Source organism: Chenopodium album, chromosome 14 (assembly GCF_948465745.1).
Source record: "Chenopodium album chromosome 14, dcCheAlbu1.1, whole genome shotgun sequence".
Lineage (NCBI taxonomy): Eukaryota > Viridiplantae > Streptophyta > Magnoliopsida > Caryophyllales > Amaranthaceae > Chenopodium > Chenopodium album.
Genome location: NC_137847.1, coordinates 50,157,609 through 50,184,672, shown reverse-complemented (window position 1 = coordinate 50,184,672; position 27,064 = coordinate 50,157,609). Strand labels below are relative to the sequence as shown.

The 27,064-nt window shown below is 34.1% G+C and overlaps 1 protein-coding gene and 1 pseudogene across 2 annotated transcripts; one reads left to right on the top strand and one right to left on the bottom strand.

Moving 5' to 3' along the window:
• The first annotated feature begins 27 nt into the window (after positions 1-27).
• On the top strand, positions 28-16,041 carry LOC145577436 (anaphase-promoting complex subunit 4-like; annotated as a pseudogene). Its single transcript, XR_014098792.1, has 20 exons — positions 28-52; positions 269-357; positions 485-596; positions 1,605-1,696; positions 3,719-3,802; positions 4,086-4,325; positions 5,636-5,710; positions 6,138-6,289; positions 7,233-7,393; positions 7,476-7,576; positions 7,654-7,728; positions 8,797-8,976; positions 9,494-9,576; positions 9,670-9,768; positions 10,058-10,162; positions 12,520-12,658; positions 13,804-14,031; positions 14,154-14,306; positions 15,354-15,435; positions 15,572-16,041. The product of XR_014098792.1 is annotated as an anaphase-promoting complex subunit 4-like (transcript).
• A 346-nt stretch (positions 16,042-16,387) lies between these two features.
• Positions 16,388-21,292, bottom strand: LOC145577437 (calmodulin-binding protein 60 B-like). The gene is made up of 9 exons (XM_081634871.1): positions 21,144-21,292; positions 20,735-20,927; positions 19,766-19,841; positions 19,418-19,482; positions 18,721-19,214; positions 18,426-18,586; positions 18,145-18,348; positions 17,585-17,819; positions 16,388-17,442 (listed from the first exon to the last, which is right to left on the bottom strand). Exons 2-9 carry the CDS (start codon positions 20,878-20,880, stop codon positions 16,886-16,888), a joined length of 1,938 nt encoding a protein of 645 aa, XP_081490997.1. The 5' UTR covers positions 20,881-20,927; positions 21,144-21,292; the 3' UTR covers positions 16,388-16,885.
• Positions 21,293-27,064: the final 5,772 nt, after the last annotated feature.

Sequence of the window (27,064 nt, the reverse complement as noted above, 5' to 3'; positions counted from 1 at the left end):
TTACTTTCAATACTGCTGCTTTCATTTCTTGCTACACTCTTCTTCTCTTCAGGTTTTTTTTTCACAAATTCCCCAATTTTTTTTCCTAATTCAATCATATTCATTTGCATATCTTCAACACCTAATTTCACAAATTATGAATTCATCGTTTATTTTTAAAATTTGTATTTCTAATCAATTTATTCTACTGAACTTGTTAGAACTCAATTAGGGTTTTAAAGATGATTATTTTGTGATTTCTGGGCTTAATCTTTCTTGATTTTTGCAGAGATTAATCAATTTTTGGCAATGGAAACGGATGAATCAGAACGAGTTCTTCCTTTTCAGCTTCAATTTGACAAACCAGCGCCTTCTCAGGTTCTCTTTCTCTCTCCTACAGTCCAACTATTACTAGTTTTTGAAAGTTTTACCAAAATTTTATTCTTCAATTTAATTTTAACACAATGTTGTTGTTGAATTTTATTATATCTATGCATTTGATTAGATAAAACTGGCTGAATGGAATCCAGAAAAGGATTTATTGGCAATGGTGACCGAGGACTCGAAAATTATACTGCACCGATTCAATTGGCAACGATTATGGACAATTTCACCTGGTATGCGTGTTTATTTTGGCTCCATTTCCCTGTTATGAAATCAGAGCATTGATTTGTTGAAAAAAGTTTGGGGGCATTGGTTTTTGCTAGGAGTAGTCGTCGTTACTTAGTTGAATTAAAATTCACCTTTGTTGGAGTATATGCTGTGAGAATTAAGATTTGGAGTGGGAGTTTGGAGATTATGTTGTGTTAATCAAGTTGGGAATTATTGGATAATTCTAATTTGGATTAGTTTGGAGTGAATTTTATGGATTGGAACTTAGGTTAATATGAGTAACATTTTATGGTGAAGAAATACATTGTAATATTGTATGACTTAAATCATGGAATTCACGACGTGAAAGTTGAAAAATGGTAGATGTTTGCAAACATTATGTGGTAGAAGCCTAGAAGGAATAGATTAATTGATTAAAGAAAAGTTAATGAAATATGTGTGTCTTTTATTAAGAGAATTGCCATGGTCCGGTCCATGGTAATACAATCTCTAAAATCAGCAATAGTTATGCTCTTTAATTTATTATAAAAATAGCTTATCTGCAATTTTACTGATGATTTCACTGATGGATTTTAGTTCATGAATACAACTCCCCCAATATAGTTTCTGCTAGAAAGTCCAATAATTATGGATTTCATTATTGTGTTCACCTTATGCCATTCTCCCTTGTGGTAATGCTTATATAATTGGTTTGGTATTTTAAGAGGCAAGAAATCTTCTTTTACTTCTTAGGTACTGAATTTCGTTGGCAGGTGCTTTAATGAATGTTCTGCGTCTTATATGCTCTCCCTTCTAGTATTTTATTCTGTAAATGTGAATGGAACAGTTCAAAATCTCACTAGTTATATATCCTGCAGTCTCTGTGTAACTTTGACTTGGTGATACTCTGGTTCAATAAGTACCTTTTGTTTTATATGTTCTGACTAAACATTACGAGTACAATTTACTGTGGATCATACTGTTAGAAAAATCTTGAAAATCTGACTTTAATTGATGTTTCTAAATCATCTTAGGAAAGTGTATAACATCATTATGTTGGCGTCCTGATGGTAAAGCAGTAGCTGTTGGCCTTGAAGATGGAACCATTTCGTTGCATGATGTTGAAGTTAGTACCTAAGATGTTGAAGTATTATACAGTTGCTTTTTATTACTCTGCGCCTCATCATCATCTTGTTCTACCATAGTATGTTTATTAAATTTATTATTATATTTTTTCTGATTACTCTCCTAGCTTTACTATTCTGCTTTACTCTGATTTGTGAGAGTTGTTGAACATGACCTGTCTTCTAGTTTTTATGCAATGCTTAACTTTGCTTGCCTGTTCATTTTGTTTCTCTCATTATTATTTAACTTCTTGATGCTATTCTTTGATTTACACGTTCTATGAGATTTCTAGTGACAGTGTTTGGGTGTGTATGTGTGTCTCCCTATCACTCTTCTTTTTAGGGATGGGGCAGGGGTGAAATGAGTATGCTATTTGATCTATCTTGCACAAGGATATCCTGTATCTGCTTTGACTAGGTTGGTTGTTCAACTTTCCCCCTATCCTTCTCACAAGTGTACTTCTGAGTTCTGACCTTCTCTTTCATGTACTCTAAACCCAAACGTAACTAACAGCTACATAAGTAATAAGTAACATAATGCATCAGCTTTTGGCACTTTTTGCCTGCGAATTCAAGCATACTCAAAAGGTCCCCATTACCAACGTATCATCATGGTGAATACCTGGCACAAAATTGGTTCTCTGTATAGACTCTTAGCACTAAAGTTTCATGTTTATCCATGATCTTAACGGCGTGATTTTAGTCTTTGAGGGAGTATATTGTGTTTTAAAGTTTTGAACCTTCCAACCTCTCTGTGTAGATTTAAAAGATATATCTTCTAAAAGATGGTAGGCCTCAGTTTTCTCTTAGACGCCAAATAAATTCAAAATAGTAAGCTTTGCAATAGAGGAAATTTTTTTTATTTTTTTATTTTTTTTAATTTTATTTTTTTATTTTTTTTTATTGGGGGGGGGGGGGGGGGGGGAGGGGCAGGAGAGGGGGAGGCAGCAATCTGCTAATCAGGATTTTGTGTGTATTATGGTCTTGAACAGTACAATAATCTGTAACTTGTGCAATCTGGTCTGATCTTCTTTGTATATTACACTTTACAAGGAATTCCCTCTAATAAGTAAGTTGGTAGATATATAGGAAGGCAGATTTAATTCATGATCTGTATCGGCATGTATTTTTTTAGTGTTGGAAAAGACTGTTGGTGCACTGAGGCAATTGGTGTCCTAAGGCCTTTGCACAAAGCACAGGTGTATTGTATAATTAATTCCTGTGCCTGCAAATGCAGGTTGTACGATGGACTCTTGGTTCTGCCATTTTATGGTGTTAAAAGAGTGGGTTCCTGGTAGTTGAGTCCATGCTCCATGCCTCCATGGTTAACAGAATTAAATTTAAGTTCTGCATTAAGAGAAATAAAAAGAAGTGGTGATATGTCTTCATGCCTGAGTGCACCTCATCACAAAAACCTCACCAAGACCTTGATTATTTAAAAAATGGCAAAGGATATTCTAAACTCTTGGTTGTTTCAAACACCGATATATCTTAGAAGAAAAATTATTTCAACCTTCTTGAGTATATAAATAATGGCAAAAATAAAATACAAAATCTTTGATGTGAGGTTTTTTGGAAGGCATATTAATTAGGAGATAAATATTATTGATTGTGAGCTATTAAGAACCTAGATGACCTCAATAGTCAATACTAGAGAATGATTTTGTTTTTGTCTATTTCCAACAGAATCTATGATTTAATATTCTTTGATATTATAGCCTACCTTGCTTTTAAAGTCTAAACTTGAAGAAATGTAGCATTTAATAGTTTTCCCAAGTTACAGCTTCTCCTGAAAGACTTGGTTCCCTCACTTTACCTGTCTATTGTAGGGTAAATCACTTCTTTTGTGCTATGTAGTTGTGAAACTTTCTTTAACAACACTGTGCAGATTTTATGAATGAGGAGTTTGTGCTGAACTATATGTATATATATATATTTCGTGGTGACAACTAATTGTTGAGAATTTTCTTCATATTAATAATATAGACTATTATCTTTCATTCTGAATGCATCTATTACTGCAGAATGGGAAACTATTAAGAAGCATGAAGTCTCACACTGCTGCTGTAGTTTGTCTTAACTGGGAGGAGGATAATGGACTTGGACAGGTGACTAGAGCTTATAATTGTTTTTTAAAATTTATTTATCTTGTACTATTTCTTGCTATCAAAATTCATCCAAACCCCTCAGATTGGAATAGATAAAAAAAAATTTCATCAACCCAAAAAGAAAATGGAAGTGCTTTGTGACTTGATGCCAAAATCATTTTAATCTTATGTTGCAAGGATGCATATTTCGTTGTCTTTTCATTTTAGAATTCTTTTTAGTCATAGCATATTTCATATTCCCTTGTATAATAACTACATGTATTATTTATTTATTTTAATCCAGGATAATGAAGACAACACCGTGTCTTATGAAGATCGTACATTGCGTTTCTTCCCTCCTGCTCCAAGAGTCCCACGGATGCCAGGAGTAGTATCTGGAGATTCCACTCTTATAGATAACACTGAAGATTTGTTTCAGGATCTGCTAAATGCTTCGCATCAACAATTTAATATTTTATGCAGTGCTGATAAAGATGGAAATGTTTGCTTTAGCATATTTGGTATATTCTCCATTGGAAAAATTGTGAGTAACTTAATTGCCTTATGAGCTATATTGGAGCTGAATTCAAATATTATGAATGTACCATTAGCTTTCGTATTTATTTTTAGCATCTTTAATTTGGTTAGCTATCAGTTTTGGTTAGAACTGGTAAAGATACACTTGAATGAAGCCAGCTTGAAACAAAGGGATTGGTAACCAATATTTTATCATCTGCAAGTAGGTATTACCTGGATGAGGGAGTCAGATGTGAAGTTTTTTAGGTTTACCCATAGGGTCAATGGTTTGTAGCATTAGTTTATGTAGGAACAAAAATTATAAGTTGAAAGTTGTTCTAAAAGGGTGAGAGCAGTAATAACCATATATGAGTTGAGTTTTTCTTTTGTAGGGTAGAAGTTTGACTTTTTGTTATCTAGATACAAACCAAACGATTGGGGTTTTTTCAAGCATTTCCAGCTGAAATTGGAACTGCATGTTACCTGAATTGATCTAATACAATGTGTAATCTGGCTTCTTCTGATTGACAGGTAGTTGTGCTTATTTGTAATGTCTTGACCAGTTGACCTATATGCATATCTTGTTGCATTCTTTCGAGAATATGAAAGTCATGTGTCAGGTCAATCCTCAGACACAGTTCAGAGATCGCTCACCCTCATCCACCTATATCATAATAAAAATTCACACAGCTTGAAACCTGTGCTTCTTACCATCAATCATCGCTTATTGTTTATAAATAACATTACTGAAATAAAAATATTCACTTCAAAACATAGGCTTTAGTTAAATCCTGTAATCAAAGCCTACTAACATCAAATAATGTTCTTGCCATTATAATTTCTTCAAATTTACTGGACAAGAGTCAGTGAGTCACATAAAGCCCATGTTATTTTTGAATGACGAGAGCATAATTTATTTTACAACTCTGGTTTCTAATAGGCTATAATATGCTAACTACACCTCAATTTCCTACTTTGTGACGATTCCTGGAAGTAATGGAATGCCTTAAATTATATTGAAAGAGTAAGGAATAAAAGTCATGGACTTATCACTTATGTTCATGTCCTGATCACTTGATAATTGCCTGTTTTGTTTTTGTGAAGGAAAATGACAGCATCTTTTTGTATGGCTAGAAGTGAGATACACTGTTCTAACTTCTAACCTTTCTGAAGCTCATGTGTGGGATTTAATATGAAGTGTGCTCTCGTCTTTGGAAGTTATATAGAATCTTGTGTTTCACATGGCTCTGTTTGATTTACTCAATTAATTTTTTTTTCCTGCAAATTATCATTTTTACTAAATTTTACCATTCCTGACATCAATTGGGATTCTGCCAGAATATACACAATTTGTCTCTTCCAGTACTTGGCAATCAAGTAGCATATCAAATCCTGCATGCTTCCATTTATAAGGTGAGTACCTTCAAAAGCAATCTATCCTTCGAATGTTCTCTGATATTTTCCTGACTCCAAAATGTAAATAGTGAGTAACAATCTAAATTGGTATGATTAAGAATATTTTGAGCTTCTTTGATGGATGAATCAGTTAAAGAGCTAAGTTTACATTTGGACACACAACTGTTTAAAGTATGATTACTATATGCATGTGTTCTCCCTGTTTGTATAATATTCCTTTTGAGGTGTCAAGTTTGAAAAGATAATTTCCATTTCAAGGAATTCAATCTAGGATTGTTTAGTCTAAAAACTGACATTTAGGTACAGCATGCTGATTCTCTTTTACATTTACCTATAATGCATATTCATTTAGCCTTTTTCGAGTTTTTCCTATGAAAATGAACTTAATTTGTGAATCCTAATTTCTTCCTTCCTCTGGAATTAGGTTGCTTTGTCGAAGGATTTTTGTCGTTTGATCATCGTCTGCTCTGGAGAAATTTCTTGCAGCAGTAGTGATTTCAATCATGGGCCGATGTCAGGAAATAAAACTGAGGGTATGCATTGCTTGGTGCTGGACACCTCTATTTTCCGGAAAAGGTAATATGCACTTTGAAGATATTGAAGTTAAATTGGGATCTAGTTTTTGTAGCACCTCCTGATTTAGATCACTCTAGTAGTCTAGAGATATTTCCTATTGGCACACTTGCTCATTCATTTAGTGGTCTCATGTCCAAATCATGGTATTGGCACTTAAGAGCTGTGGTTTCTATTCTCATGCTTATCTCGTCCTTGCTTCAAGTACTAGTGTCATATCTTGGAACTCGAGAGTCATGGTTTTCTGTGTTTAAATGTATTAGCTTGATGATTTTCCAATTTAGTAATGCACGCGGAATATTGTGTTTGAATCCCCTTATCTCTACTACTGGGGAGTTGGCCTTGATGATTATAACTCTTTCCTTTAATACCACTTGTAATAACATCAGTGAACATGCAGATGCAGATATCATCACTTCCTTAGGTACAGTCTTGTAAATTGGATGTGGTAGTTTCATTAGCCATTCTGCATCTCTATCTTTCAGATGGGAAATCCTGAAAAAAATTTAAGCTAAACAGTTGTTGTAAGAGAAACTTCAAGAGGAACGGAAATAGTTTACACTGGTACATTGAATATATGGTTTGGTATAGGTATTTTGTGGTTGAAACTTGAAAGCACTTGGACTTGATATAGAAAGTAATATTCCAACTAGCTAAATCTGCTAGTTGCTCTATGGTATTGGACATCATGTGTGTGTAAATTCTGAAGAAAAGTTCATCCGCCATTTAGAAATTGTAACATTAACTGTTCATTTTTTATTGAATGGTTTCCCTTAATATTTAAATCATGCGTACATACATTAAAAAAAAAAAAAAAAACATTTGGAATCATATGTGGTTCATGCTAGCCTTGTTTTCAAAATTTCAAGTTTAACCAACCTCAGCTTTAATTAATGTGAAAGGAGTTCAAGAATTTGCATTTTGCTGAAGATCATACTTCTTGTAGGAAACAAGAGCTTCATCAAATCGCTCAACAAGCTTCCAGCATTGAAGATTTGACTGAGGTCATTCGAGCATCACTTTCAATCATGTATAAACAGTGGTGTGATGCCATGCAGATATTCCATGACAAATTTCATTCTTTATCTACACTAATTGTTGACCACGGTAATCTTAATGTGGACCACACTACAGTACATCTACATTTATTTTTGACTTTACTCTAGACCTCCGTCTGTTTCATTTATAGGACTGGACTCATGACCTCAAGAGGAGTTTTTGAGTCTTCTAGGAGGCGCTCGAACTAGTCCACCGGTTCATCAATTTCTGGTCAATTCTCTTGGTGAATCGGTATGATGAACTCACATGGTGTGTGTATGGGGAAGGGGCAAAAATTTAGATACTTATTTTTGTTTCATTCTGAATAGGGACTCAAGCGAGTGATGAAGGCTGTATCTAGTGCAGGAAGTGAACTTCAGCTTATTCTCCTTGATCATATCCAGGTACCCCTCTTTTCCACTCCTTTCACTCTCATCTCATGGTTGTATACTTTTAATCATCTGTTCCATTAACCTCTTGACATATTTAATGTTGATATCAATTAGAGATACTAGCAAGGGCACAATTCTCTCCTCCATTCTCTCCTCTAATAAGGTAAATTATAAAAGCTAAGTAATATCTACGGAGTATGTTGCATAAAGGGAGACTTATTAACCTAAAGGTGCCTCCTCATGTGTCTTTTATCTTTTTCTCAATTTTGGCCTACCTAGACTCTCCAGCTATCGTGTTGGAGTTTGTCTAACGGAGTCTGGCTACATGCTCAGTATTTGGTGTTGTTACATCTGAATTCCTTAAATTTCTGATTGTCTTGTGCTGAATGACCTGCAACTTCTCTTACTTGTAAAGGCCTCAAGTGAGGCGTATATTCTACAAAACTTCTAAACTCCTTGAACTTCTACAAAACTTTACACCCTCTCCTAAGAATGTAGATTACACACAGGGGAAATTTTCAGATGGTGGAATTTAGAATAAGGATCTTAGTATTACCCATTTGCTATAAAATATGTGAACATCTTGAAGCATGATAATTATCACAGAAATTACATTTGAAACTGCCATATGATCTGCCCCTTTATCTTACCATGAACTATGATGTAAATTGTAATCCAGGCATGTGCTAATAAACTGTTATATTTTGCAAAGATTGGCTGCACATTCCTTGAACCCTTTTGAAACATGGTGTGGCATACTTTTGACTCACTTTGAAAGTAAATTAGGGTTAAGAAAAGCCAAACTGATAAAACTTATATAAGCCTTTGTTTCCAAATCAGCATGATCATTCCTTGTCTCCAACATTTTCACAATGCCTCTTAAGAGGCTCTCCACAGGTAAAATTAGGGGTGTTGGGTGTATGTAGCCTTACCTTTGTAGTAGCTCAACCAATCTATTAGCCGTTTTGATATATTTTATTGTAGCCCAAAAGTCAAGAATATTAGCTTTTTGGGAAATGGACAGACTCCTTCCATAATTGTTGCAAAACTGTTAACCATCATTACCTCTCCTTTGATCAGCCAGCAGCAGAAATTATTGGATTTAGAATGGGAGAACTAAGAGGTCTTTCAAGGTGGCGGGCACGCTATGGTGGCATTGGCCTGGATGAAAAACTTATAGATAATGCAACAGAAAAAGTAGGAATGTTGCTTGTACAAGTAGTGCGCTTTGTGCACATTCTTTCGTCCGTTTCCCAGCAGGTATGCTTGCTAAAGGTCCTTTTTTTTGGCTTTTTCTTCAATAATTTTTTTTGGCTAAGCTCTTTTGTACAGACAAGAATGTATAATTGTATGATTTAATTTTCACAATTGTTCATTAGCATGTTTCTTTAGAGTCACTCTGAGGCAACTCTTCACCTATCTAAGTTATTCTTCAATCCCAAATCTCAAACCTATTTTCTCCAACTAAAGCCAGAACTAAAACTTCATCACCTTCAGAAAATTCCTATGAAACCTATCATATCAAATTAAATTGTTATGTTTTTTGAAGTTCTTTGCTGTTGATTTACTACGAGGAATAAGCTGAAGATAAATTCCTCTGAATCTACTCTCTCCTCCTAGACCCATAAGTATCAAAACTGTCACTCTGTCAGCTTGTTCAGAAGTCCCAACTGGCCCTATCAATCCCTCTCATCAAGTCTTTAAAGAGTGGTCAGCTTGATAAGAATTTATGTCACTTTCTCTTTTTCTTCATCCTGTTTTAATTCTTCTTTTTCAGTTCATAAATTTTTTCAGCTGGCTGTCAAGGTGTATAAAGATACTTATGTCAGAATCTAGTGATCAGCTTCCAGCATACAACAGGTATCTAGCGTTACTTTTTTTAAAATGGTATTTGGAAAGTTGATTGGCCATGTGTCTCTCTTGTAGTTACGTTTCTTAGCTTGCACTTTGCAGTGAACTTGTAATAATGTTTTTGAAGTTTCTCTATGATCGGGATCCAGTAAAGCTGCTGCTGGACCAATCTATGGTTGATCATTATGTACAACTTGATGCGTAAGTCATCTAAGCACTAGAAAGTTATATGCCTTTGTCAACCCTATTGCTCTACTGTTTCTTTCTCTACCTTTTAGCAAGCTCCTCCCACCCCCGTCTCACTTTGATTGTTTGACAACCATGTTGGAAAAACATAAGACTCAAAGTAAACTTTATGCTTTCTGGTTGCGAGTTTGACAACCATGTTGGAAAAACATAAGACTCAAAGCAATTTTTATGCTTTCTGGTTGCCTGAAGGAACAGATTGTATTTACTTCAGATTATTGGTCTCATATTGCTATTGCCTCAGGGATACAACACAGCGAGTTGAAGAACTTGTTAAATTAGGGGGGTTTGCTGATACTGAATGCCTGCACAGAACCTTAGCTAAAGAATTCCAGTATATGGAATCCAGGTATCTCTTTGTATCGATTAATAACCTTATTTTTATTTAGAACATTATATGTACTCCCTTTTTTCTCTTTTTGTAAGCACCATTTATGTTTAGTACTCCCTCCGTCTCATAATACAATGCCTCTTTGGGTTTTTACGCGGGAATTAAGAAAGTTGTAAATTCCTTAAAATTAATGATTAGAAATACATATGTGCATGTAAGGTTAGAAAGAGATAGAGAGAAGGAAAAATTGATAAAATTAATCTCAACTTTTGCCCATTCGCTCAAAATAATCCCAACTATGGATTATTTTTGAATAATCCGAACTTTAGGGGTAATTCGCTTTTAACGGACCCAACCGGTTACCCAACCTATTACAGCAGGTTAAGGGACACGTGTCACCAAGTGATTGGTCGAGAAATTTAGAAAAATAAAATAAATATATAAATAAATAAAAATAACTTTTTTAAGAAAATTAAAAAACCCCAGCCCCTATTATACGTCCGTAGTCAGAATAGGCTCTCGCTTGAGCAGGACAAAGGCTATAGAAGGTGTTCGGAGTTGGCCCATCAAACTCGTCTGCGGAAGACTACTCTAATATGGCTATACGCAATCCCACCACCACCCTTGGTCGTTTCCGACAGCCCACGCTGCCAATCTGCCATCCCCCACCGCAGGCTGTGCAAGCCTTACCCAAATTGAAAAAACTCACTTTCTCCTCTGTAACAACAATGGCAGCTACTACGTCGTGCCATCATCAATCCTTTTTCTCATCTTCTTCCTTCGCTTCATCTTCTCTAACTTTCTCATCGCCATCCGAAATTCTCTTCCACCGATCATCTTCTCCTACAAGAGTCAGCATCTGCGACTCTTCTCCTCAAACGACGTCGTCGTCGGTACGATTCTCAGCCGATAACCGACCGACGTCACCGAATAGATCCTTGAATCGTGGTGGATTTAGGGGAGGGGGACCGGTTTCGGCAATAGGTGGTGGGGAGGGGATTCCGGGAGGTGGGGTGGGGGCTGCGCTGCCGGCGGGTGGGGGGATGGCAGCGGGGCTGTGAAAACTGTGGCAGTGGGTGGTGATACGGGCGTGGGTGGTGGGCTGGGTTTTCTTTCCTTTTTTTTTGGTTTTTTTTTTATTATTTTTTCAACCTATTAAGTGTTGACACGTGTAACTGAAACCAAAAAAAAAATTTACCTCCTTTTCAGGTTACTGGTCACTTGGGACCAATAAAAAGTTAATGACCCCCAAAGTTCGGATTATTTAAAAAAAATCTGTAGTTGGGATTATTTTGAGCCAATTGGCGAAAGTTGGGATTATTTTGCGCAATTTTTCCTAGAGAGGAAGAAAAAGTAGTTGGAAATAATTAAAGAGATAGAGAGAAAGTGTTGGAAATTGATATTAAAAGTACAAAAAAGAAAAGGAAAAAAGATGACAACTCATTAAAAAGAGGGTAATAATGTCAAAAAGTACAACCTTTAAATCGAAAGAGGCATTGTATTTTGATTTACCAAAAAGAAAATGAGGCATTGTATTATGAGATGGAGGAGTACAATTTTTAAATCTTTGGGTAAGTATATTTATTGAGAAAAACAGTGGGACCATATATGGTTTATGAGAAGGTAAAGTAGAGGGAGGAGTGGAGGACCAAATGATCATTAATGGGATAAGGCATACATTTAGGGACAAACTAATATAGAAATTGGAGTATGCAAAAAGGGTTTGAGGGAGTATATTTTATTGTCCGAGGAAAAAATTTCTCTTTAGTTTTTCATGCCTTACCCTTTTGTGTATCTTAAAAAAATATTCTTCTTGTGCTCTTTTTATTTTTACTTTTTACTCCATCTGTCCCTTAATACAAAAGTCTCTTTTGGTTTTTACGCGGGAATTAAGAAAGTTGTAAATTCTGTAACACTAATGATTAAAAATACATATTTGCATGTGGGGTTAGAGAGAGAAAGAGAGAAAGAAAAAGTAGTTGGGAATAATTGAAAAGATAGAGAGAAAGTATTGGAAATTGATGTTAAAAGTACAAAAATGTGGATGACAATTCATTAAAAAGAGGGTAATAATGTCAAAAAATACAACCTTTAAATAAAAAGAGGCATTGTATTTTGATTTACCCTAAAAGGAAATGCGGCTTTGTATTATGGGACGGAAGGAGTATTATTTAAAATATTTTTTGTTTATGTATCCAGTGTGTTGTTGGAAAATATTAAATTGAAAGATGTTACCAGTTGTGTAGTTGTCACCCATAGATGTAGTTGCTGTGCTTAGAGGAGAATGTCCTCAGATCTATTTGTTAACATTGCAAGAATTTCTTATTTTTGGATTGACTCCTGCCTTTATTTTAATGTAATGTCACACTTTCCAGTTTCAAGGAGGCGTTCAATATGCCCTATATAACCGTTTCAAAGGAGATAATATGTGAGCAGATGCTGCCTCTCTACTCTTTCCAATCTTCACCGCCATCCACCCATTGCAGTGTTCCGACATCAATATCATTTTATTGGGTAAATGCTCTGTTGTACATAATTTGTTACCAATGTTAGTTTTTTATATTCCAGACAAGCTTGCAACTAATACAATTAGGCAGCTTCTGGACTGCAAGTGAGTTCATCTCCAAATGTTCTCATAGACGCCTGCTGAGTTTTATTATCCTGAATTGTTTGTGTGCTTTACCTGGTCAGCTATGGTTGTCTTGATTAAAGGCAATATGTCATAATGTCCCTAGAATTTGCACCCAAAGCTAAATAACATAGCATCAGTTTGTAAATTATGTCATTATAGGAAAGAATAACACAGCGAATGACTCTATAATAGGCCCCTGAAAGGGAAAAAAAATTATTAAAAGGCTGAATAACGTAGCTTCAGCTTGTAATTTTGTTTCTGTGAAGCAAAGAATAGCTCATCAAATTGTCTTCACATAGATCTGTTGTGAATAGCTAACTGGTTAATAAGTTTTCTGTATCATATACTTCTAAGAAATGCTTCTCTCCTTTTGCACAAGATACGATTGGAAATTGTGCAGCTTACCCTGAATTGACAGATCTATTCATCTCTAATTCCTTTTTTTTTTTTAAAAAAAAAAAATTAAAATATACTGTATATGGTTTGACTTGTTTAATTAAAAGAAGATTAGAAATGTTATCCCTATTTTCCTCGTTTGTCTCCCACTTAAACCTCCCTGTGAATTGGGATGCATGGAATCAAACCTATTTAGGACCCAAATTCTCACTGGGCAACTCTTATGCCCCTATTAAATTGTTGCTAACTTGCTACGGAGTGCAATTATTTGCTGTGAATTGTAGAAGAGATTTGGAAAAAAAAAATAAATAAAATTCTATCTGAGTCCAGTTCGTCATTAAAGAACAATGAACAGAGGAATGTAATAGATGCTGTATACCTAAGATTTATTTTTGATTTTGCCACTTGATAAACGAGTTTTGTTTATCAAGGTGATAAACTCTGGGGCTTCCTCCCAAGATCAAATGTCAGGTCACAGTGCAAACTAGACATTCATTTTCTTTTAGTGTTCTCCTGAACATGGGTACCTTGCAAACTTCAAGAGTGACATACAATATCCTCTTAAGAGCATCATATGATAGCATCTATGCGGTGTTTTTGTTCCCTTTTTTTATGCGTTGCTTCATTTTAGGATGCTGCCCCTGAATTTTCAGCATGTGAGACCAGTCAAGAAAACCTTGTAGACTACATCACTTTCCAAATACCTGAGTGGTCCTCATCAGATGTTTCAAACTGTATATGCATATTACGAGGAGTTATGAATGAAGCAGGTAATATTAGGAACAAATATACTACAGTTGAAGCCTTGCTGTTGTCTGTGTCAAAGGATTTCAGTTGCATGGATTTATCCCTGTACAAGGTATTTCCATAATACACTTAAAGCCTTTTTTAGCCCTTGTTTTCTACTTTGGCCAACTTGCTTCATGGAAAGACTTTTTTTTTTCCTGAATATTGAGACGGGCATGTTTCTCTTTTATACAGGAACGTCAGTTAGTTTTGCTGTTGAATGAAACAACAGCCGCTTCTGACAGCAGTGGAAATGCTCAGCTCATGATGCTGCCAACAAACGATCTTCCATTTGTATCTATTTCAAGATCAACCAATCTAAATCTTTGGAATTTGGATCAGTTGCAGGTAGGTCTTTCACATGCTGAGTAGTGACTGCTATAGTGTTTTTATTTATTATTTCAATGTAAAATTATTTCTCCTTGTGAGTTTGTGATCAGAGTGAGTTAAGAGAAAATGATGTAGACAGGATTCAATCCTAGGTCTTGGGTACTACCACCCCCCAAGAATTTAACCCAGTTAGTTGGCATACACATAGCGACTGCTATAGTGCTATACTGCTATTGTTATCAGATATCTTCTTCTTGATGACTCCATTTGTTCATTGCCCCTTGAACCTGTAAAACTGTGTATCTGAACAAAGAAGATGGTCTGAACAAATGCCTAGATCTTCTAAACGTTAAGAATTTCAATGAAGGATCCTGGGTCCAGTTCTGCGGCGTCTCATGATCCTTTGTTTTGTCTTTTGGCTCATGAGGCAATGTAATCATGTTCTCCTATAAAGAAGCAATTGGATTAAAAGTAAAGTAGAACATTCGAAAATCAGAGGAATACCAATGGTAAATAAAAAAAAAATAAAAAAATAGAAAGCATATTGCTGGATAACTAGCAATTAGTGTTGTATAGGTGAAAATTATAGTTAGTGACGTATGGGTGATCCCTAACAACTAGCAATTAGTGATGTATGAATGATACCTAGCAACTAGCAATTAGTGAAGTATGGGTGATCCCTGCTAGCATTTGATATGAAAATATCTTAATAGGAAGACTAGTGAAATAGACATTACTACTTTTTGCTACCAAGATGTACCCTGATTATTGTTTTTTCTGAATTTTTAAAACAGCCAGATCTTGTCTACTAAATTTTGTCAGGAATTCAAGCTGAATTCTTAAATTCTGTTCGTCATTAAACAGTTGTCTATTTTGAGACCAATGCTGAACTTCTAGTTTATAAATGTTGCATTATTTGTTGGAATGCCTTTTGAAACTTTCTTGTGCTGAATTTTTTCTTACACAAATTCTTCACAAATTGGGAGTTGTGGGTTGTGATTATGATGTGCATTTTGATCAGTTGAAGTTCCTGATTTTCTAATTAATGCACTTGTATAACTTTAGGATCTTATGTTGCCCTTGCAAATGGAGAGTGCAAAGGTTCGAAGTATACCTCACAATGTGGTTCCACCACTTGCAATTAGTTGTAAGTTATCTTTCTACCTCAAGATTTGTGCATATGGCACTTCATACTTGGATACAGTGATTTTAAACAATTTCTTTTAACAATGATGATGCTGATGAAAATACTTACAAGCATTTTACTTCAAAATTCGCAACAGCATCCAGAGGCGTGGGCTGTGTTTTTGCTGCTAGAAAGCGAGCCTTAGTTTACATTCTCGATGAAGATGAAGAAGAAGAATCAGCCTCAGATATGGATTGAATTACTTGATCATCCAGCGCTGTGTTTAAGACTCCTCTGAGCAAAAGGAGAGCAGCGGCACTGAAGCTGTAAGCCTCGTAGTTGAAGTTTGTTTTTACAACGGTCAACTATAGAGCATGGAAACTCTGATTAGGTGGTCTGGTGGTCTAGACCTGCTTTCAGATGTAGCTGTAAGCCTCGTAGTTGAAGTTTGCTTTCACATCGTTCAACTATAGAGCATAGAAACTCTGATTAGGTGGTCTGGTGGTCTAGTCCTGCTTTCAGATATAGGGTTTCCCAATCTCTTGTTTTTTATTTGTCATCCTTAACTATTGTTTCCTGTTTATAGTTATGGCCAAACTACCCAAGATAATTCTCTGTAAACGTAGAAGGTGAATACTACAATTTTCAGTTACTGAATTATATAAAAAAATTAAATTTATCAAAGATCTAAGCAATTTACATAGACAGATGAAAATATGCTAATTGACTTGAATTCTTATGACAGAAAACGGGTAGTATATTATGGAATGTAGGTTGTTTAATTGTATCAATGCAAAGATGAAAACTTAAACTATACACAGCTTATGTTGATATAATTATATTAATCCGAATTCTTATTCAGTGTAAGTTGCTAAATTGGTTTTTAGATTTCGCCAGTGCACTTGATTACTTGAAAGACAACCACCGAAGCCTTAAAAAGCAGCAAGTATTCAAGCAAGTGATCAAACAGAAATTCAAAAACAAATGAAAAATTCATTCAAGCATGAAATTTAATCTGGTTGGTAATCAAGCCAACTACCACTGACAGTTATTGCTGCGTTAAATAATAAATACAACGGATTTGTTATGTTAGACCTCATCTAACAAGTCATGATACAAACTACAAGTACACAAGGAAAAAATTGAAGATATAACAGGCCTCTTATTTTAAAGACCTTAATGGAGGTATGTCGATGGAGATATCCAGGGACAGACCTCTAACCCTCCCAATATCGCAGAGTATCTTTAACATAAGTATCTTCTGCAACAGCATCTCGACTGAGCTTGATGCCCTTTTATCATCAAGGATCCATAACCAAGCAAGTCAAGAAAGCAGGCATCATCCCACTATAAAATTCAAACAAAGTTTTGAAGCTTCGCCTGTGATGAGCATTTGTAGGACATAAGCAAAGTGGGATGAACCGGGTAGCTATTTGTAAATAAAGCAGGGTATCTTAGTAGGGGTTCACATCTATGTATCATCCAACTCAACAAGTTGAGCTCGTCTCTCAGCAGCCTTCTTCCTAACAAAGATTCCCCATCGAAGGGCCGCTTTAAGCTTGAGCCATCCCACAACTGCTTTCCCAGAAGAGCGGCCTCTATCCTCATCAAAATTGAAGTTGATTGCTGGTGATGGTGCATAACCTGCCGGATATGGGTATGCTTCTTCAGCAACGACAGGAGTTTGAGCTTGATGACTACCACCCATCCCAAAGAGGCGAAGCAAATGTTGCATGTCTTCGTGTTCAAGCATCTGATTGCTTCTCATGCGGATTTCATCCTCTGATAGTAAGTTCTCACTTCCTCGATAATCAGCAAAATTGGTGGTTCCAACAGGCTGCATTCCAGAGAAGGATGGTTGTGCTGATCCAAGAGACAATGCATTATTGTTTCTAAGTTGGCTTAGACCTGAAGAGCCCATAAATTGATTTGGAGGCAAAAATGAGGTGGCATCAAATTGTGCAGATCCATTAAGGTTCATTGTTTGTGACTGTGCAGAATATCTTGTACCCATTGTATCATGTAAACCTGAAACATAAATACAAGCTTGTATTAGTACTGCTATATTTGTTGTTTATATGGTAGTTTTATCGTTTGCTTTGTGAAAAATCCTTTGTAGCAGTGAAAAGGTGAAAAATAAAGTTGCTTTTTACAAATGCAGGAATTATACCTCCCATCTTGAGATTAGGATCCACAGAAGGCTGCTTCACAGGAGGAGCAACAGGTAAACTGGGTAGCGAGAGTTGATGGTTGTAGAAATTGGGGTTTGGTTGGGAAACCGATGCTTCAGTCCTTGAAGAATCTTCAATAGTGCTCTGCTTTAAGCTCAAGAGAGACTTGCCATCATATTCCACAACATGCATCCAATTCTCATATGCTTTCTTTATTAAGGAATCTGCATAGACCTGCCAACATAATAGATATTCAGCCAACATATTAAACAAATATCTAACCATGCTTAACATGGTTAAGGTTTGCAAAACTCATTCTTCTTCATTCAACCTTGTAAGGTCAATTTCAAGCTGCATATGTTGCATTTGTGGTGCAATTCCACAAGTCTTACTCATCCAGGTGATCAATCAATGCCCGTTTGAATGCAAATATTTAGGCATACATTTTTAAAATTGAAAGCAACATTATCACAAATGGTGAAATGGTAACAGTGTGTGCAAGGATTCTTTTTTTTTTATTTGAAAAAAGATAGGAGATTTGTTTCAGAGGAATATTCACCTTCTGAGTGTCCGAAAGCGAATCAGTTGAGTAGTACTGACCACCAGCAAATAAGCCAATAAACTCATAAATGCTGTTGAAGATTACACCAACTCCTTGTGGACCATCGGGATAGTAGATAAAAACCTTGCCACTAAGTACACACGTCTTTGCGTGCTCCACAAGTGCATCCCACATCTTGTTTGACATGCCACTCCCTAGTATCTACAAAGGTTTCAGTCATGTTAGCCAAATTCCTAAGATTGGATAGTCATCGAATACCAAAAATATAACATTCTTACATTTCGCAGTCTCTGTGGATCTCTGACAACGAACCGCAAGAAATCTTCAACACTAACTATACCAGCTTTATTCAATCTCTTGTGAAAAGCCCCATCTTTCCCAATCTTCTCTAATCTCCAGACTTCATCATTTAGTGCAGGAGGATAGTGTTTTTTGTACACTAGAAAAGACAAACACCACAAAAGCGAATATATTAGATGCAAGGTCAGAGAAGAGGGTGGAAACCTAATCTGGGAAAAAAGGAAACACAGGAACACTTGTAAAGAAAACATAGATTAGAGAAATTCAACTCACATTCCCCTCTATGATCCTTGACAGTGAAAGCTTCTGTCTTTGCTTCACGGATACGAACAACTTCATCATTACCTGTGGCAACCTTCAGACCTAATCTGAACTGTCTGCTTCTTATCCAGCTTGAATTATCAGTGAATGTCAGTTCTCCAAGGGTTCCTACACCTTCTTTCAGTGTGACTTGCACATCTCCGGTTAAAAGGGGCCTCTTTCCTTCACGCTCTTTCACCAAATGACTTTCAAAATCTTCTTGGGTCCAATCAGAATCATCTTCATCATTGAAATCACCTTCAAGCACAACAATATCCAGTTTCGCAGATGATTCTGGACCCGTTGTGACAAGTTGCCCACTATTTGCATCAATTAACACAATGTGGATTGCAGCTCCTTGCTCGCCTTCTACTTTTCCTCCAGTAAAAAGGGGTAGAGAAAGCCTACTTCTAAAATGAAGCTGCAAGTTTCTTCCATCAGGTGCTTCTATCCGCTTGGGAGAAGTCCTACAAAATTGAACAAAGTTCAGCCTTACAGTTCTTTCAAATTATTATTAGACTACAGCTTTGGTTAGAATTTAAGCTTTTCAAATTTATAATTCATAATAAAGAATTTGAACTATGAAACCTTTTACTTATATTTAGGTGGTATGCAAGCACTTTAGCAAAAATGAGTAAATTCTCTCAAACATCAATTAGCTGAGTTTTACCTTCCATTTCCAACCAGCCTTGCAGGCCCCAACTTCGCCAAAGCACGTTCAACTTCTTCACTAACCTGTTCATTGTTCATACAGACCGACTATAAGAGAAGTACAAAGCAGCATGTGTCATAAAGTAGATACTAACAGTACACAAAGTAGGTAGTTTCTAGTAACTAGTGAGGCCAAGAAGTATAAACTACCCCCTTTCCCCGAAAAATTAGAATGTCAATTTTAAATTGGTTTGCTTCTATAAGTATTAAAAACCATCTTTGAACAGTATTTTGATTTCAAAATCAATCATCCAAAATTATCCCTAATTAGGAAGCAAAGAATCATACATAAGTTTGATTATCTTACAACTCTCCGAAGAATGGGTTCCAAGGATGAGCAGAGCCTCTGCAAACTATCCACCTTCAAGGCTTCCACAATCACACTGCAGTAGAGTAAAACAATACTTAATACTGAAAAATTTAAGCTCGAGAAACACACGAATCTTGAAGCAAAAACTCAAAGTTAATGCTAAATCTGTAGTTTACAAAAACTGTAAACTGTAAACTACTGCGTATTTTTTGTTATTCTTCCCATAAGCAGTAAACTACTACACAACTTCTTAACTCAAAGTAGAGCATAACTCTAGTAGAATTAAAGTACTTAAGCTTTGTCTCGGACTTTGCCTACATTTTGATTTCGTTCTGGAAATTTCTTGTCATGTGGTATATAAAGTAAGTTGTACTCGGTATACTGAATTTAAAATTAATCATATTTATGGTAGACATGTTCTAGTATGAAATATAACAACTAAAGACTAGAAACCACCTTTTCTAGTTTCCATAAACTAAATCAACAATGAACAAGCCCTTTGTTGATTATATAATTTCATTTCCTATTCTGAAACTTCCAAATCTTCATCTTTCCAAAATTATACTTATCCATAATTTTAAATTAATTTTTTTTTCTTTAACCAAAATAAAAATACAAAATATTAAATTCTATCAAGAATTACTGAACTAAGATAAGATCAGATGGGAACTTCACAACTTCATTATAGTGACCACTATATTACCCAATGCAACTCTCACCTTCAAAATCCCAAAAAAAAAAAAAAAAAAAAAAAAATACAATTAAACTACAAGAAATAGCTCAATACTATTGAAGATTCAATTTTTAATATAATTATATAATAAAATTGACAAAATCAACCAAACACCCAGAAAAATTCATCCAAAACCCAGAAAAAATCAAACATCAAAACCCATCAAATCAAACAAAACCAAATCCACCAAATTACAAAGTGTAAGAGTAAAGATTAAGAGAAAAAGAAAGAACCTAGCTAAAGCAGGTCTTTTGCGATCAGGTTGACCATCTTCATCAGGAGCAGTTGAGTTTGAATCCAAAGCTCTCTTCTCTCTCCCACCATTACCACCACCTCCACCACCCATACTATTCGATCTTTCCATATATCTTGTCTGCATTTTTTTTTTCTTTTTTTGTCACTTCCCTTTATAAATCAAAAATGGATCTGAACAAACAATAAAACAAAAATAAAATAAAAATCCCAGATGCAAAATCTCTTATCTCATCCTAAAGAAAAATAACCAAATCCTCAATTCGAATTATTATTATTATTATTATTAAAACTCAATGGCAAAACATGCTATCGGCCGATTAGCCAATAGACACTGGTATAACTAAAGAGAGAGTTAAAAAGAGAGCGGGAAAAAAAAAAAGTTGGAACCTTTTATTATTGGATTGGATTTATTGGTGTTTTGGAAATAAGGTTAGAACATTCAACGAAAGGTCTGGGAATTTTCCTTCAAAACTGACGGCTTTAGCATCAATCAATAAAAAGATGAAAAGAAAAACGCGGTTTTTAAAATGATTTTGTTTTTGTGAGATTTTGTGAATTGAGATGTTATGAAGAGCTTATAGCTTATTGGATGGGGGTCCTTGACTCTTTGAGAAGTCACTTTCATTATTATATGCAATGGATTGCCTAAACTAACCTTATAGAAAATACCAAAGATTGAGTTGTATCATAAAATGTTTGTATACCATGTGAATCATTCAAGAATAAGCTATGGGACAATTGGGGTTCTATTTTGGTGCCGAATAATCATATTCATTCCAATACTATCTATAATTCGTTAATAAAAAATTGGTAATTTAGTTTGCGTACCAAAAAAAAAGTAAGTACTCCGTATATATCTTTATCAATAAGGTATATTATTATACTTGAAATGCTAATGAAAAAACAATACAAAAGTCGTAAAATATCATAATTAAGAATATAATTTTTTTTCCACTTTATTTTCAGATATTTCATGTCTAATAAGAATATTCTAATAAGGTTCAATAATATTTTTGATAAGGATTGGTGATTCCAGAGGAATAAGATAATGATTAACAAATTTAGATAAAAAGGTAAAATAAGATAGGTGAAATTCAAGCAAAAAATTTCCCCCGTTTTTTTCAGTTTTGTTTTATTTATCCACTAGTTTTGTGCCCGTGCGATGCCCGGGTTGTTTATTTAATTTTTTAGATAAACTTTTAATGTATATGTCAAATTTTAAAATATATCATTGATACAAAATTAATTAAGAATTGATGTGTTTTTGTGACGATTTGCTACCTAGTAGGCATGTAATGACTAAAAATAATGTTGGTAAAAATATTTGATTTAATTTAATACATTAAAAAAATAAAATAAAATTAGTAATAAATAAATAAAATAAAATAAATGTTCAAAACCCGTTGGGTTAACCCGAACCCAAAACTTAGGACAAGGGTTAAACATTTCTTAACTCTTAACCTGAAGTGACTGAATCCGAGATGACTTATGACCCGACCCTAATTGAAAGGTCTACATAGTAATAAAATTTTATTGGATTGTAAAGTATATTATTTTAACTAATTAATATATATTATAAAAGGGATGTTTCACTCTTTAAACTACTTCCTTCACTCAAAAAAATATAATAATATAAAAAATAAATTTATATTATAATTTTTGATAATTATAATCTAATAATTTTTTTTGAATAAAATTATAATTCAATTTGTACATCTGAAATATTGGTATTTTATCGAAAATAAAACTCTAAACTAACAATTTTATTCTAAAATTCTATCCAAATAGAATTCTAAACTAATTTTTTTATCTTATGAAGTCTATTTGCATCTATCCAACGTGGCGCGACACTTGGTAAAAAGTTGAAATGCCAAATGTCACTGTCTCGTGACCTGGCTAAAAGTTTGGCTTTATATATTAGTTATATGATATGATTTCACAACATATTAACTTAGGCTTATAAAACTTATTTAAAGTATTGTTTTCTTCACCTAGATTTCATTAATCTAATATGTCTATTCCTTTAGTAAATATTCGTTACACCGGGTTGTGTTGAGTCATGACGCGCTTGTGTGCCTAACTTAAATCTCACTTATCATATTACACTTGATTTTGTCGAGCCGTGTTTTTTCGAGCAGTAATATTTTACCAAAAGTATGGTCTAAACCTACTTTGTACTGTGTTGTCCCGTGCTTATTCGTGCATTTGCCTTGTCGTGATTTTTGACAGGTCATGTTGTACGCCACTTGACAAATCATCCTCTCAATCTTATTGTTCAAGGTCCGAATACGACTTTATACTAAAATCACTCAATATGAAGAAGATGGTGTATTCTAATCTATCTATCATATCTTTTTCGTATCTTACATACAATAAACCATATTGTAATGCTTGTATGTCATTAGTTTGAAAGGTAGAATTTGATCAAGTAAGTCAAGCTTTAAGCTAGAAGGTATTAAAACCCTAATTTTTCACTAATTTGTATATACCGCCTTATTGGCCTATGTTAGCTTTTTTTTTTTTTTTTTTAATTTAATTAATTATATATATATATATATATATATATATATATATATATATATATATATATATATATATATATATATATATATATATATATATTGGCATATTGGCAATACTAGTCACAATCAACTCTAATTTAAACTAATATATGATGTGTTAACTATTATATAACTAAATAGCAAATTAGTACACAATTAATTAATTAATAATCATTATATTTATCCATTGCTTAATCTTTATTTGAACTTTCAATAGTTGTACTTGGTAATTAGTACAAGTAAAGTTAAGTCGGTTGTCAATTCAATATTTCAATTGTATCTAGTCCCAAATTATCAGCTTATCAAAAATGATTCAAGGAGTAAATTGAGTAAAACTTTGAACATCCAATTAATTTGTTTTTATAGCTATAAAATATAAGAAAAATTAGGAGTCCAAAAAAGGATAAATTGCTTTTTGCTGACTCAGAGGCGTTGGTTTTGTTGTGGGGCGGCGCTTAAATGAAGATCTTCATACAAATTAACAGGTTTACAGATAGTTGTATTAATTACATCAGAGCCGTTGATTTCATCTGACAAATTACACCCTGATTTCAAGGATTATGCACGTGTATTTTATTACTGTGAGTACTTAATTAAAGAATTTTGGAATTATAATCAAGTGTGATAGTGACTAGGGGATGTTATTGTGGGGTTACCTTTTACTATCGTCTCATTTAATTAATTATTTTGTCGGTTTGATTTGAATATTTTCTGTCTTTTTATTTATTATTCAAATTGAATTAAAATTGAAAAAAGTACACGAGCTGTTGATCAATTGTGTGTTTTTATAATGTTAAAAATGGTTAATCTTGTGAAATAATTCTTTACATTATTAGACGATTGATTTTTTTACCTCCTATTGTGGTGGCAAATAATTGAATATTGAATTGTTTGTAAGATTATAACACATTGAAGCTAGGGGTGTTCAAATCCGGGTACCCGGATATTCGGATACCCGAATACCCGGATCTTCGGGTAGATGATAAGTCGTCCCATGTCCCGTCCCGGATAATTCGGGTACCCGGTTTCGGCTACCCGAATTATCCGGGACGGAACATTCCGGATCTTTTTGTTTTTATTTTCTATTTTTATAAGTTTGTACTTAAAGTCCTTTTTTTTTACAAGTTGTACCTAGGAATGACCACCTTTGAATCCAGGCCATGTTTGTTTTGCAAATAAATTTTCCTTCTTTTTAGATCAGAATTTAAGAATAAAAATAAAAAAATAAAAAAATAAAAAAAAAACAAAAGGATTGAAGAAGTACAGAGTTTGTACACAGAAAAAAAAACGATTATTATCACTTGAATAATTATAAGAAAAATTATCTAAATTTTCAGATCTACAGAAAAATAAATTACAAACTTTTAGATCCATACAAAAATTAAATCTTGGAAAACGGAGAACTTCCAAGGTTGTTCTTGGCTTCGAGCTTTATATCTTCAAGTGTAATTGACACATAGATTATGTTCACGGTTGTTGTTTTGGTTTAGATCTCCATCATTAATTAATAATGGCAATATAGTAGAATTCAAGGGAGGTGTAATTGGAAAAGTGGTTGACAAAACACTCTCCTAACATATGGAGTAGTTCTGAACAGAGAGTGAGGAAGGAGAATGGAGAGGAGAGAGAAATGATTCTTTGAGGGAAATTGGGTGAGGAAAGTGGCGGAGGAGTGAAATTGGGTGAAAAATGAAACCTAAGTCTAAGTGGGCTGGCTTGTTAGGGAGAAATGAAATACTAGTAAATTTAATTTTTTTTTTAACGGGTATCCGGGTACCCGAGATTAACAAAGTGTGTCTCATGTCCCGACCCACAAAACTGCTGTTTTGGCGGGACGGGTACCCGACCCAAAAAAACAGAAAAAATTACTAATTTCCCATCGGGTTTTTGGCGGGTCATCTGGAAATCGGGACGGGACAACCGGGTCGGGTTTTTTTAAACACCCCTAATTGGAGCACATGATCACTCATAGCTACATAATTATAGGGTTCGGTTCGAAGTTGATTAATTAATTATTTCATCAGTGTTAAATTAGTTTACGATATTCTTCATATTCAAAGGCACGTTGTTGTACTAAATCTATACCATGTATTTCTTAAAACTAAGTGTGGTGATCGTAGTACAGATAACCATACAGAAAAGAATGAATTGAAATTATATTTATTACTTTCTAGGGCTTGGTATCATTCTTAGATTCACACTTGATAACTATTACTGACTTTGAAAAGAGATCGAGGTGTAAATAGATAATCCATAGCATACATACATATATATATATATATATATATATATATATATATATATATATATATATATATATATATATCATGATACCATATTACCAAAATGAGTATATTCCGACTGCCTTAATTGATAACTCTTTTCTTGGAAGAAAATATGGCTAGCTAGCTATAAGTTATGTTGAGTCTTTGTCACAAAAAAAAAAAAAAAAAAAAAAAAAAAAAAAGGTTATGTTGAGTCGAACTCTAACATGGCATAATTCAACCAAACTCAACTAAACCTTCTCAAATTAATTTACCAGTTTTAGCTTGGCTTGATTGAAATATACTGAATTTGAATTCGTACTCACCTTGATGCACAATGATCATGCAATACACAAAAGAAAGAACTACTGTTGTTCAATAGTTACTTAGCTTATGGTAGTGTTCGATTTGGACAAGTTGTGGTAAGAATCACTCAATTATTCTAGGCTTGGATTATATGGAAGCTTGGGACTATGGATGGACAACAATGTAAACATTATACAGTATAAAAATCTCACAAAATCAAATTTTGAAATATAAGGCATAAATTATTGCGAGTTCAACTGTGGCAAGTTCTACCAAATTACTTGCAAAGTGTTTCATACTTCCTCGGTTGCTTTTAAAGGAACATTTACAAATATTGCATCATATCCATTCTAAGAAAACAAATACTCCCTTCGTGTTTTAATAAGTGTTACACTTACCAAATTCGGCCATATTTTAATAAGTGTTACACTTCCTTTTTTGGCAAAAAACTACAATAAAATATTATATCTCTCTCCTCTCATGATCCCCACCCAAACCTACTACTACTTTTTTTTTTTTAATTATTATATCTTTCCTCTCACATTCATTACTTTTCAATAAACTATTAACCCCACTATCTTTCTTTTACAATTTTTTAATATTCCAACTACCCCACTTACCTTTTATTTTATTTTTAAGTCAATTAAATTGCCTAAAACTATGTGCCGGTCAAACTGTAATACTTAAAAAAACACGGAGGGAGTACATAATATCTATATTCAGTGTCTTCACACTGTAAATAGCTAATATAACCTTACTTTTTATTTGTAGCCTCTAACCAGTAGCCACCCCAAAAGCAAGTTGAGATTTTACTTAAGATTAGAAATTGATTGGTAGGAAAAATACTAAAATCAAGGCCCCAAATCTAAAATTAGCATAGCCAATCACTAAAAATGTACCAAATCAAACTTAACTAATTATAATAATATAATCTTAATAATGTGATAAATAGAAAGGGTTAGTTGGGTTAGTTAAAGCATTAGTCAAGTCAAGGGAAGTCAATCCTTAATTGCTTCAAAGTTACAAACTAACAAATGCTCACTAACAAGTCATTGTGATTTGCAGCCACCCCATTCAATAAATAAAAACAAAATTAATTAATAATGAAAATTAAATGCCAAAAACATAAGAAAAACAGTTGGTGTAAAGATGCCGAAGCATTAATTGAAGAAAATGG